The sequence below is a fragment of the Mus pahari genome, chromosome 18 (genome assembly GCF_900095145.1).
Source record: "Mus pahari chromosome 18, PAHARI_EIJ_v1.1, whole genome shotgun sequence".
NCBI lineage: Eukaryota > Metazoa > Chordata > Mammalia > Rodentia > Muridae > Mus > Mus pahari.
The window spans coordinates 23,067,390-23,079,705 of NC_034607.1; the positions used below are offsets into that span (position 1 = coordinate 23,067,390).

At 54.1% G+C, this 12,316-nt stretch overlaps 2 protein-coding genes across 4 annotated transcripts in view; both read left to right on the plus strand.

The window, feature by feature from the left end:
• Nucleotides 1–5,037, plus strand: part of Yju2 (YJU2 splicing factor homolog) — a 9,519-nt gene extending 4,482 nt beyond the window's left edge. Inside the window, exons 4-8 of the mRNA XM_021218295.2 lie at nucleotides 1,443–1,577; nucleotides 1,793–1,974; nucleotides 2,484–2,604; nucleotides 3,623–3,752; nucleotides 4,626–5,037. Coding sequence (XP_021073954.1) covers nucleotides 1,443–1,577; nucleotides 1,793–1,974; nucleotides 2,484–2,604; nucleotides 3,623–3,752; nucleotides 4,626–4,732 — 675 coding nt within the window. The 3' untranslated portion in view covers nucleotides 4,733–5,037. The remainder of the gene's footprint in view (nucleotides 1–1,442; nucleotides 1,578–1,792; nucleotides 1,975–2,483; nucleotides 2,605–3,622; nucleotides 3,753–4,625) is intronic.
• A 2,130-nt stretch (nucleotides 5,038–7,167) lies between these two features.
• Shd (Src homology 2 domain containing transforming protein D) overlaps nucleotides 7,168–12,316 on the plus strand; it is a 7,269-nt gene continuing 2,120 nt past the window's right edge. The window contains exons 1-7 of one of the 3 annotated variants that reach the window (XM_029531161.1): nucleotides 7,168–7,893; nucleotides 8,567–8,907; nucleotides 9,945–10,053; nucleotides 10,146–10,322; nucleotides 11,072–11,180; nucleotides 11,402–11,521; nucleotides 11,958–12,043. In XM_029531161.1, coding sequence (XP_029387021.1) covers nucleotides 8,629–8,907; nucleotides 9,945–10,053; nucleotides 10,146–10,322; nucleotides 11,072–11,180; nucleotides 11,402–11,521; nucleotides 11,958–12,006 — 843 coding nt within the window. In that variant the 5' untranslated portion in view covers nucleotides 7,168–7,893; nucleotides 8,567–8,628 and the 3' untranslated portion in view covers nucleotides 12,007–12,043. Of the gene's footprint in view, nucleotides 7,894–8,566; nucleotides 8,908–9,944; nucleotides 10,054–10,145; nucleotides 10,323–11,071; nucleotides 11,181–11,401; nucleotides 11,522–11,957; nucleotides 12,044–12,316 lie in introns of those variants that run through there. The other 2 variants (XM_021218055.2, XM_021218056.2) reach the window with 2 other exon arrangements.

Genomic DNA, 12,316 nt, shown 5'->3' on the forward strand with positions numbered 1-12,316 from the left:
ACACTCTTCCCGTCTGCACCACTGGAGGCTGGGGTTTGGGGGTTGGGTTGGGTTTTTTGGTTGGTTTTGTTGTTTTTTTCACTGTAAGCTTTAACTTCAAAAAAAAAAAAAAAAAAAAAGGACTTGATTAAAGTGAACAAAACATCAAAACATAAGCTTGAGTAAGTTACAGTTTATTTTACATGTATATCTGTCTGAACATTTGTGTGTCTGGTGCCCAAGAAGGCCACAGGGGCTGGGGTTGGGTCCCCAGCCACTGGACTTACAGAGTTTGTGAGCCACCATATCGGCACTGGGAACTGAACCCAGGTCCTCTGCAGTGGCAGCCAGGGATCTAGCCCCTTGTCCCCTTATTTTTGAGTAAGGTCTTCTGTAGCCCAGGCTAGCCTCGTTCACTTTATGGCCCCCTGCTTCCACCACCCCGACAGACACACGGCACATTGGGTCATCTGTGTAGTTTTTAAGCAAGAAGATAAAGCTAGATAAGCATATAGCACAGGGTCATTTTGTGTTTCTGCCTCTTTGCTGGAGTGTCACAATACTGCGGGATGTGCCGCCGCTCAGGGGAGGTGAAAGGCAGCGGTGTTAGGCTGAGTTTCCTCCTTGCTCCTGGGCCACCAACACACCGCTCAGGGAAAGTGAAACAGAGTCTTTGATAAGGTCCACATGCCCACTGTGAGCTCCGAAGGGGAGGATCCCACTTGGCTCTGAGTGCCAAATGTACAGAGGGGCCCTCTTCTGGAGACTTAGGCGTGGCTCTGTATGACGAAGGTCTCTTGTCCCCACCCGCACCCCGTGACAGTCCTTGATGAAGGGCTTGTCCAGACTGCTTTATGCATGCCAGATGGGGGTGCTTACATCTCACTCAGGTGGACCAGAGATTAAATACCTTTTGCAGAAAGGGGTGCTCAGGAAGGGAAATACATTGACTAAACACTCCAGGCCTATCTTGATAACCTCATTAATGTGAAGAACTCAAGGTTTTTATGCTATGTAACCAGTTGTCATGGTCCTCTTAGTGGGGTATCATGGTCACGTGCTCCAGGGTGGGAACCTGGTCAGGAGCTAGTTCAAACTCCCACTGTTCTCAATTATAAGATTTATTGGGGTTCTGAACTTAATACAACCTTACCAGTTCTTCTGTCTGGTGGCACTGTCCACTGCCTCACAGCCCAGAGGCATGAAGGTGCAGGTCTAGAGCTGTACTAAGGGCACAGATGGAGGGGGAATGCACTGATAGTGTGCATGAGGGGATAGGAGTCCGTGAGGGAGTCGGGTGTTCTTTGTTATGGCTACAGAATGTTCCAGAGGGTGTGGGCATTAGGAGGAAAGGCCCACAGCCACCAAAGGAGTAAGCACAGATACTGGTAGAAGAAATGGAGAAATGTACACGAGGAGCCCAGGCTACCACCCGGCAGCCATTTTCTCCCCTCCTCTAACAGACGGATCCAGAGAACACGGACTACACCATGGAGCACGGGGCCACGCGCAACTTCCAGGCAGAGAAGCTTTTGGAGGAGGAGGAGAAGCGCGTGCAGAAGGAGCGAGAGGACGAGGAGCTGAACAACCCCATGAAGGTAAGCCCTGGGCCACAGCACCCTGCACCCCTTCCCTGCCAATGCCCTTCCCCCACTCCTGCACCCCTCCCAGGTGCCCCCTTACCTTCCCCCCACATCCCCTTTCTCTATCTGCACCTCCTACCCATCCCTACTCCCTCTCCCCTCACCTACACACCCTCCCTTGCACCTCCTCTCCCACCCCTGCGCCTTCTCACCAGCGCTTGCACCCCCAGGTCCTAGAGAACCGGACAAAGGACTCCAAGCTGGAGATGGAAGTGCTGGAAAACCTGCAAGAGCTGAAAGACCTGAACCAGCGGCAGGCGCACGTGGACTTTGAGGCCATGCTGCGGCAGCACCGCCTGTCTCAGGAGCAGTGGCAGCAGCAGCAGGAGGAGGAAGATGAGCGGGAGACAGCGTGAGCCAGGCCCTTCTGGATCTTTCCATGGCTGCCCCTCTCCTCTTGTCCTGTCCCCTCAGATCTACTGAGGTGCAGCTGCTAGGACCCCTGAGACCCACTGTTCCATAGCCATCACTTTGGCTTTTTGTTTCCATCCCATGGCTGTGGGTTTGTTGTTTGAGACAGGGCCTCATGTAGCCCAGTCTGGCCTCAGAATCATGAAGTGGCCAAGGATGGTCTTGACCTCCTGACCCTCCTGCATCCACCCCCCAGTGCTGGGGCAGTAGGCATGTGCTTCCACACCCAACTATATGTTTATTTTTGTGGTGCTGGGTATGAACCCAGGGCCTCACGTGTGCCAGCCGTCTTCAACCACTGAGCCACCACCCTCAAAATTGTTAACGTGGTTACCTGCTCCCCTGTTTCTGACACCAAGAGAGCAGGAAGAGGCAGCAGCCCCTAGCTGCTGCAGAAGAGTCTGGAGACCTGCAGTACATCCTCATCACATCCATCCATCCATCCCATAGGGCCTTGCTGGAGGAGGCTCGCCATCGAAGGCTTCTGGAAGACTCTGAGTCAGAGGATGAGGCTCCACCTTCCCGGCCACGGGCAGCTGCAAGACCCAACCCCACAGCCATCCTAGACGAGGTAAGCCAGGCCAGGGTGTGGGTTGTTTACACAGGCTGAATGGCCACAAGAGAAATCATGGCAGCGAGACTATTGTTGATAACAGGACAAACAGCCCACAGTATGGCTGCTCTGCTGTTTCATGCTTCTGAGCCTGAGGGAGGGACCAGCCAGTGAAACAGTAGCACATCAAGAATGGGGAGTCGCTTGGTCATGTGCCTGCCCTTCAAGCACAAGACTGGGGTTTGGCCCAATGTCATAGAAAACGCTGAGTGCACCAGCTGTGGTGACACGCACCATAAAGCTCAGCACATGGGAGCAGTGGCAGGTGGAGTTCTCATGGTTGAGGTCAGCATGGGTGACATAGCAAGACCCTGCTTCAAAAATCAAAGCCAGATGCAGCCCAGCAGCCCTGGGATCCTGCTCTGGGAAGGAAAAGATAGACAGGCTCTGGGCTGTGTTAGGTGGGATCCACAAATCACTGAGGAATCCTGTCTCAAACCATGGTGCCTAGCAGCTGATGGAGACAGCTAGCTGTGTGAGTGTCTGGCTTCTCCACATGGATACGGAGTACACAGCACAAGGGCCACAGAACCAGAAGCTGCCCCACAGGCTGTGAAGGATGGGGGAGGGGGGGCTCTCCCTAAGTCTCTCTAAGTCTCATCAGGGTCCTGGGTACATCCAGAACTGTGCAGCAGATCTGGCCCCAGCTTTTGTTTTTTGTTTTGTTTTGTTCTTTAAAGATTTATTTATTTATTTTATGTACATGAATTCTATTTATTTTATGTAGCTGTCTTCAGACACACCAGAAGAGGGCCGGGCCAGCAGATGCTTAAGATAGGTATTGAGGAGTGGGTAGGAAGTACACAGGATGAAACTGGGCAGCAGATGAGAAGTCAAGTGCGAAGTGTGGGGTGAGGGGCAGGTCATGTTAACTCAGGTAGGAATTTAGATCTGGGGCAGGCTTGATAAGCAAGCTAGTTCCACAGAGCCAAGTCAGGGAGGCCAGAGGGACAGCAGCTGTGCATGGTCTCTACAGGTACCGAAGACCAAGAGGAAGGCAGAGACCCTGTGCAGCAAAGCACAGTTGGCAGGCTTGGTTGTACCAAAGAAGGTAAAGACGGAAGCCAACGGGGCCTCAGAGCAGGTCGGGGTGCCCACCACCAAAGGTGAGTTCCCCTCAGCAGCCATGGGTGGCACCAGTGCATCCAGCACTGTCTAGAAGGTTCATGAGGTAGGCAGGGTGAGGGACTAGAGTGAGGCTGCAGCTCTCGATGGGCAGAGGCCGACCAGCAGCCTGTCACACTGCACCAGATGGAGGTAAAAGGATCAGCCTCAGCTACATAGGGAATTTAAGGCCAGCCTGGGCTACATGAGACTGTTTCAAAAGACAAAATGGAGCTGGATGGTGGTGGTGCACACCTTTATTCCCAGCACTCAGGAGGCAGAGGCAGAAGGATCTCTGAGTTCAAGATCAACCTGATATCCAGAGTGAGTTCCAGGACAGCCAGGGCCACACGGAGAAACCTGTCTTGAAAACACAGAGGGGAAAAGGAGCAGAGGCTTGGACTGGAAGTGATGTAATAGCTAAATGTGCCCTGTGACGGGTCTGCAGGATCAAGGGACTCCAGGGAGTGTAGCTAGTGCACTGCCCATGTGGCCAGCAACTTTAGTGTCCTTTCTTGGAGCTTGAATAATTCCACCAAATTTACAAAAGGCCTGGCTTGGGGTTGACAGATCGTGACATGTGACACAGTTGTCACTGCCACTATTAACATTTGCCTGAGGCAGATCCTAATGCACAGAGAGGGTATCCACTACCTGAAGCCACATAGCAGGTCCAGTGGTGCAGCCTCACCTGTACACCCTCTTAGTCATGGAGGCCCTTAGCAGCACTAGGCCCTTGACACTGTTCCAGTGTCCTGTGGGCATTCAACTGCCTTGGGCAGGATCTCTCTGGCCCAGTTTAAGATTGAGGTAACCAAGTCACAGGGTCCTCTAAGCTGGGCACATTCCCCTGGACTGACTTGTCCTTTCCACAGGTGCCCCCAAGAGCAGAAACTCAGCCAACCCTACACCCCAGACACCTGGCACGTCCTCCCTGAGCCAGCTGGGTGCATATGGGGACAGCGAGGACAGCGACAGCTGAGCATCAGTATTGCCCACTGTGGTGTCATAGACCCAAGAAGAGAGGAGGAGATGGGATGAAGCACCTTCAGCAAAGGCCTCGGGACCATTTCTGCCATGGCCTGGCAGTGTACAGAGAGGCAGTGTCCCCAGGCACCCCGGGACAGACTGCCTGGTCCACTCCTTCAGTCCTTGAGTTGTGTGGAACCTGTTGGCCGGTTCCTTCCTCCCACAGATCTGAACACTGTCTGACATGGGACAGGGGGCAGGGACCCTGGGCACTATCTCCCAACCATACACAAGGCCTGGGGTTCCATCCGAATGCAACACAGTAGTGCTGTTTTAAAAAAAAAAGAAGAAAGAATAGAAAATCAATTGAAAACCAGAAGTGTGTCAAGCGAACCTGCCTAGCTGCAGGGGCTATCCCAGGGTTAATACCTGAGATTTCTGCCACACACCCCTGTGCCTGGCCTCAACACAAGTCCTTCATGTAGAATTTGGGATTACATCAGTCTGTGTTCTGATACTGTAAGGAAACAATGTTGAGGCTGAATCTGTTCTATAGAAGGAAGTGAGCCAGGCACTGTGTGGAGGTGGCGAAGCAGGCTTATGTAGCCATGCTCTCCACCTCACCAGTGCTGGGATTAGAGACTGAACCACCAAACTGATCTTAAACCGGAAATGATCGTGTTGGAGTCTGCTTTTCCCATGGGGACTCTACCTTCTCACAGCCCATGTTGGGGGTGGGGCTTCCCAAGCCAAGATCAGGGACATCCTGATGTTTGACTGGAGCCCTGTCCTGCTGTCTTCTACTCGCCCAGCTCTGTATCTGTTATCCTGTCCTCAGAAGTTGTCAGGTCTAATCTGTCACCTCTATCAGCTCCCTGGGGACCCCTGGCAAAGAGAACCACCCCCTGCCCTGGGCGTTCAGACAGTGGCTGTACCAGCTCCCCCATAGCCCTCTGCCTGCTTGCTGGTCACAAGCCTGGTCCCTGCAGGGTGACAAAGCTACATGGCAAGGGGTGGGGTGGCGTGCTACAGTGGCATCTGGGAGGTCTTTTTGTCCCAGATGCTATTGTTCCTCCAGCAAATTGAAGCAGCTGGACCTTACCCCTAGACTGGGGACCCTGAAAGTCAGTGAGTTGCCTCTTCCTTCAGACTGTGAGCTCAGGGAAACAAGTGTGTACTTCCTCCATCAGGCTGGGATCCAGGACAGGCAGGGTCCTGATGCCTCCCTCGGGTCTGGAGGCTTCCCAAGGCAAGCCCTGCATCTGCCTCCAGACCACAGCTAGGCAAGACCCGAAGACCCGTCTCCCTATGGCCAGAGTGTTTTGGTCCCCTACTTATGCATGCCTGGGTTTTTTTTTTTTTTTTTTTCTTTTCGAGACAGGGTTTCTCTGTATATCCTTGGCTGTCCTGGAACTCACTCTGTAGACCAGGCTGGCCTCAAACTCAGAAATCCACCTGCCTCTGCCTCCCGAGTGCTGGGATTAAAGGCATGCATGCCTGGGTTTTGAGTGGGTCTCACTATGTAGCCTAGAGGTCCGCCAGCCTTAAAGACCTGCTATGAACCAAAGTACCTCCCCTTCCGTCCCCATGCTTTGGTACCCCCTGCCAGATTTGAGGGACAGCCATTCTTACTCTGCTGTTTCCTGAGGCCCCAGTTGCCCAGTGTACACTGGGCGCTGATGTGTGCCTCAGGATGGAACAGTCACACTGTTCCTGAACAAGAACCGGGTTCTGTGCCATGCCACCAACAGGGTACATGGGGTCTGAGACTCCATGGGGGGAATTCATGGGGACTGGCAGAGGCACAGGGAAGTGGGTTGTTCTGGGACTGCGGTGTAGCAGATTACATGGCCTTCATGATAGGTTGTACAACCCACTTGTGCCATGTTTTCCCTATGTTTTTGTTTGGGTTTAAAGTGCTGGGGGCCAATACTACCCTCTCAGCTGCCCCCGGCCCTTGGGTTGTACTTCTAAAAGGGGCAGCGATAGAGCATGTGAATTACAATCCGGAATCAGTGTGATACAGACTGCCCCTGTCCCATCTTCAAGTCATCCAGAAGATTTTCCCAAGGTAGTTGCCGCGATCCTCCTTCTCCCATCAGAAGACTTTATAGCTCTGGCTTTTTCTGTTCTTACACGCTCAGACACGTGCGCGCGCGCGTGCACACACACACACACACACAGGCGCCTGTTCCCCAATGGAGGCTCTGAGGCGACAGAAAGTCAAGCGCCGTTTGATTCCGCCTCAGGCCCCCTGATTGCTATTCCTGCCACGTACAAACTCCAAGCAGGGAAGCTCTTGACTACATGGTCGGATCTGGTGGCCCCTGGGGACATTGCCTGACAGAGATAGGAGTGGGTGGTTAGGGGGACTCAGCCTACTCCAGATGCCCTGCTGGCTGTAGGCCTGTTTCTCTGCCTGGAAAGCAGAGCTCACAGTGACAAGAGGATGACCCCTCTCTCTGTGAGCAACCAGTGCCATCCTCGAGATGTCCAGGCACAAGTGGACAGATGGGTGGCTTGAGTTTCGCTCCACACACAAAGCCTTTCTATGCCTCAGTTTCCCCAACCTCAATGTCTCAGTCGGTAGGGCGCTTGCCTAGCATGCACGAAGCCTGGAGTGTCATCCCTAAATACTGGGAGGCTGAGGCAGGAGGATCAGGAGTTCGGGGTCATCCTTTGCTGCCAGCGAGTAGGAGACCAGCCTGGGCTACATGAGACCCTTAGCAGTAACTGCAGTCAATACCGCCTGCACCGCTTACCAGTTGGGGAGACTAAGGCACACAGACCATGGCTTTTGGGTCACTCTGACCGACTACAGCCCGCCCTGTCTCTCCTTGGGGTTCGACCTCCCAACTCCATCCCCAGCCCTTGAGGTCTGAGCCCACCTCCCTCCCTCCGCTGGCGGACCCGCAGCTGCCGACGCCTCCCACCCCTCCCCCTCGCCCGGCACAAAGCGACGGACGGACGCAGCGGTGACGGACGACGCCTCCCGTCCTGCGCCACCTCCAGCCGCGACCCTGCGCGATGCTCGGGCCTCTCGCCCAATCCCTGCCCGGCCCTGGTCCCAAGGGCAACTCGGTCCCCGCGCCGGTGGCCTCGTCCTCCAGGATCCTCCAGGGTCCGAATCCTGCTGTTTCCACCCCGGAGCCACAGAAGGTCTGAGGTCTGCAGGTCTGTCCTCAGGGCGGGACCCAATGGGACGCGGGTGTTCTCGCCCCTCCAGTGGCCCTGAGAACTCAGTGGTTTAAGTCCCTTTTGTTGTGCAGTGGCGGCGGCTGCAGGCGGCTAAGGGGTAGGGGAGGTTAAGGGATTAAGGGGGCGGTGTGGAGCAAGAGTTAGGGGACCGGGAGGTTAAAGGAAATGGAGGGGGTAAGGAATCGGGAGGTTACTGGAGAGGGAGTTAAAGGATTCAGAGATTAAGGGATGGGGATAAAGAATTGGAGGTGTGGCGAGGGGCGGGGGATGAAGGATCGGAGGTCAAGAGATCTGGGGACTTAGGGAATTCGGACTGGTGGGGTCCGCTGGATCGGACAGCAGCCCCACAAGGAGTACGACCCTCTGGGGTGGCTCAGCCTCTGGCAACTTTATGCATGGAGCTGAAGGGGTAATGTGCAACAGTCCTGTTGACACCACACCTGCAACACAGACCCTAAAGTTCGCAGTTCCCGCAGACCCTGGCCTGCAGCACCAGGGTCTCCACCTGCTGCCCCCTCTGCTCTGAGTCCAGCCAAGGACTTCTGACCTCCAACCTCCCTGTTCTCTTCCTCTTCTCTCTTCTCCCTTCTTCCTCCCCCTTTTGTCTCCCCCTCCTCTTCTCTCCCCTCCTTCCTCCCCCCAACCCCAGGACGAGCTGCAGAGCTAGGCATGAAGGTCCTTGTTTGACACCAGCATATTTTGGGGGCACCAATGGCCAAGTGGATCCGAGACTATCTGAACTTGGGCAGCCGGAGGCCGCCTCCGCAGCCGCCCACCCCCGACTACACCGAGAGCGACATCCTGCGGGCCTACCGCGAACAGAAGGACCTGGACTTCGAGGACCCCTATGAGGATTCCAATGGACGCCCCGAGCCAGAGATCACCGGGTCCGGTGACCCCAAGTACAACTCTCCTAGGCACCGGCTGATCAAGGTGGAGGCTGCGGACATGGCCAGAGCCAAGGCTCTGCTGGGCAGCCAGGGGGAAGAGGTGCGTGGAGGACCTGGACGGGTGTTCCGTCCCTATCACCCTGGGTTCCCCACCTCATCCCCCGGCCCCTGGGGAGTCTAAGATCTTCTGGGCTAGCCAGTATCTCCCTCTGCCCATTCTCCCTTCAGGGAGACAGAGGGTAGGTGTTGTTTTTGGTTTGTGTGAGACCAGGTCAAACGTAGCTCAGGCTGGCCTCAAACTAGCTACAATGAGTTTGAACTCCTGATCCTCCTCCTGCCTCTACTTGTGAAGTGTGTGTCACAGGATGACAGGCATGTGTCACAGTCACTGTTTACGCTGTGCATGATGGAAGCTGCACCTGATGCATGCCCTGCTTTGTTCTACTGAAAGTTGAGACCCCTTTGAGGTCGAATGACCCTTTCACAGGGATAGCCTAAAATCATCAGAAAACACAGATAATAAATAAATAAAATATCATAATTCATTTTTAAAAGTTCCAGTTATGAACTAGCAACAAAATGATTTTATGGTTGGGAGTCGCCATGTTAGGAAAGTCCAGAACCACTGCTCTGTTGGTTTGGTTTGGTTTGGTTTCGTTTGGGAACAGGTTTTCCCTGTGCAGTCCAAGCTGGCCTAAAATTTGTAATCTTCTTATCCCACAAATCTCTGGAAGGCATAGAGGAATAAGGAACACAGAGAGACAAGACAGACTGGGATCAAAGCCTGCCTCGTACTCACCAGTTGTGTGACCCTGCCCAGGTCACTAACTCTCTCTGTGCTTCTGTTTCTTCACCTGTAAAATAGTCCTCTGTCCTTACTAAGGTCTTAAGGGCTGGTATTAGAACAATATCAGAGAGAGGCCTGGGTTCAAATTCCCAGAACCCACTTAAAGAGCTGAGTGTAGTAACAGGGTCTTGAAACCCCAGTGGCCATTGGTGAGGCAGGGACAGGAGGATACACGCGAGACTCCCTGACCAGCCTAGCTCTGAGAAGTGTGAAACGGGCCCAGCAAGGGCAGTCAGAAAGTACAGTGCCCCACATCAGGGTCATCCAGAGCTAGCCCCAGCCTTTCCCAGCAGCCGGAAGCAGACACTGAGTACTCAGACCCTTTTGACGCCCAGCCTCAGCCACCAGCCCCCCACAGTGGGTACATGGAGCCCTGTGATGCCCGGAACATCTCCAGTGGTGAGCACACATGGCTGGGGGTGGGGGTGGGGAATGTGCTATTGGGAGGGGAGGGTGACCAGTGTCCCCCCCCACCCCCCACCCCATCCCAGAACAGCCAAGCAGAGCTGTCCAGCTTTACGATACTCCATATGAGGAGCAGGCTACGAAACCAGAAGAGGGAGGGTCTTCGGGCCAGAGCCGGAGGCCCCTGGAGGATGAGAGGCCAGCAGATGAATACGACCAGCCTTGGGAGTGGAAGAAGGACCACATCTCCAGGGCTTTCGCAGGTAGGCTCGAGGCCGAGCCCCTCCAAGGACTCCTCCCTCCCGTGCCTCCGTTCTCTGAATTGGCTGGCATCTGCCAACTCTTCCCCCAGAGAAAATCCCTTTGCCAGGGAGCAGAGAGGGCTTCTAGAATAGAAGGGAACCAGTTGCCTGTTCTCTGAGGTCTTGGGACCCTGCGGTCATCCCAGGGCCAACCCAACAGGGTGACTGTACAGTAAGCGTTAGAATGCGCTGGGTTGTGTGGGAGCTAGTGGAAGGCAGAGTGGGGGTTTTAGGAGCTGTCCAGTGATGGACTTGGAACAGAAAATTCCTTGCTCAATCAAGTAAAGGGGTAATAGGATCAACCTATAGAATGTCAAATAACCCAGGTCGGGAAGAAATGGGGCCATGACTTGAACCAGAGCTTGCCTTCCACCATGTGGGTCCTGGGGATCAAGCTCCAGTAGCCCAGGTTCCCCACAGGCACCTTTACCATGGAAGGGACCCCTGATTACAAACTTATAACCTATCCCTGTTGGCCACACCCCCTGTGCTCTGATTTGTCAGTCAAAGAACTACCCCCATCCCCTACCATAGTGCCTGATTTCTGGGTGGCCTTGCCATTTCACTTCCAAAGACCAATCTCAGCTCCTGAGTTAGTCCTGTCCTATCTTAGGCTCCATTTCCATCACTGAAATCCCTTTGGAGAGCTTTTGCTCTGCCCCCTGAGTGAATGGGACTTAACCTCTCTCTCTCTCTCTCTCCTCTTCCAGTGCAATTTGATGGTCCCGATTGGGAACGGACTCCGTGCTCCACCAAGGAGCCCTGGAGACCACAGCCTGCGGAGCGTGTGGATACAACCCTTGCCCTGGAAAAGCAGCCGTGAGTGCAGTCCCTGGAGGAGGGGTGGCCCCTAGGACTCATTCATTCATTCATTCATTCATTCATTTCTTTTGTGAAGGTCTCATGTATCCCAGGCTGGCCCCCACTTTTCACGCCCAATGGAAGTGTCTCGCTTTGCCCTGGGGTCCTGCCCTTTTACTCCCCTCAGCTGTTTGAAGTCTGCTCCCCCTTCTTGAGGTGTCTATCTCCTCCCTACCCAGGTGGTTTCACGGCCCCCTGAGCCGAGCGGAGGCTGAGAACCTTCTGTCCCTCTGCAAGGAAGGCAGCTACCTCGTGCGGCTCAGCGAGACCAGGGCTCAGGACTGCATTCTGTCTCTCAGGTGAGACCCAGCCTTAGGGACACACTGGGGTGATGCTCCCAGGCCAGTGAGTGAAGCTCTGGTCGAGTGTATGAAGCTCCAGGGGTAGTGGGTGTGGTTCCTGGGCCAGTGGGTGGGGCTTTTGGTAGGTGGGCGGGCTTTCCAGGCAGATGGGCAGGGCTCCTGGGCCAGTGGCTAAATGGGTCCAACAGGGAATGAGCTTGGAAGCCGAACCGATCCAAAGCTCTGATTGTGCTGGGAACCAATGCCCAAGGTTCTTATAGTTCTTTTGAATGACCCTGTCCAAAACTTAAAACGCTGCTGTGAATGTCTTTGAAGAGAGATTCTCAGACTGTTTAGAAAGCACTTGAGTTTCAGGCTCTAGTTCCTAAAGATGCCTGCAAGTGTAACCTAAAGTGCAAGTCTAGTGTAGCATCACGTGGTCTGTCATCCCCAGGGATTGGGGCAGGCAAGAGGATTTTCTGGGCTACATGAGACTGTCCTAATAAAAGCAGAGAAGCGGGGGTGCTGGAGAGATGGCTCAGATGTTAATGCGCTTCCAGAGGTCCTGAATTCAGTTCCCAGCAACCACATAGTGGCTCACAACCATCTGTAATGAGATCCAATGCACTCTTCTGGTGTGTCTGAAGACAATGACAGTATACTCACATAAAATAAATAAAATCTTAAAAAAAAAAAAAAAAAAAACTGGAGACAGGGCTGGCTGGAGAGGTGACTCGGTGTCAGGGTACCTGCTGTTTTTCAGGAGGACCTGGGTTCAGCCCCACATCATGAGGCTCACAACTGCCTATAATT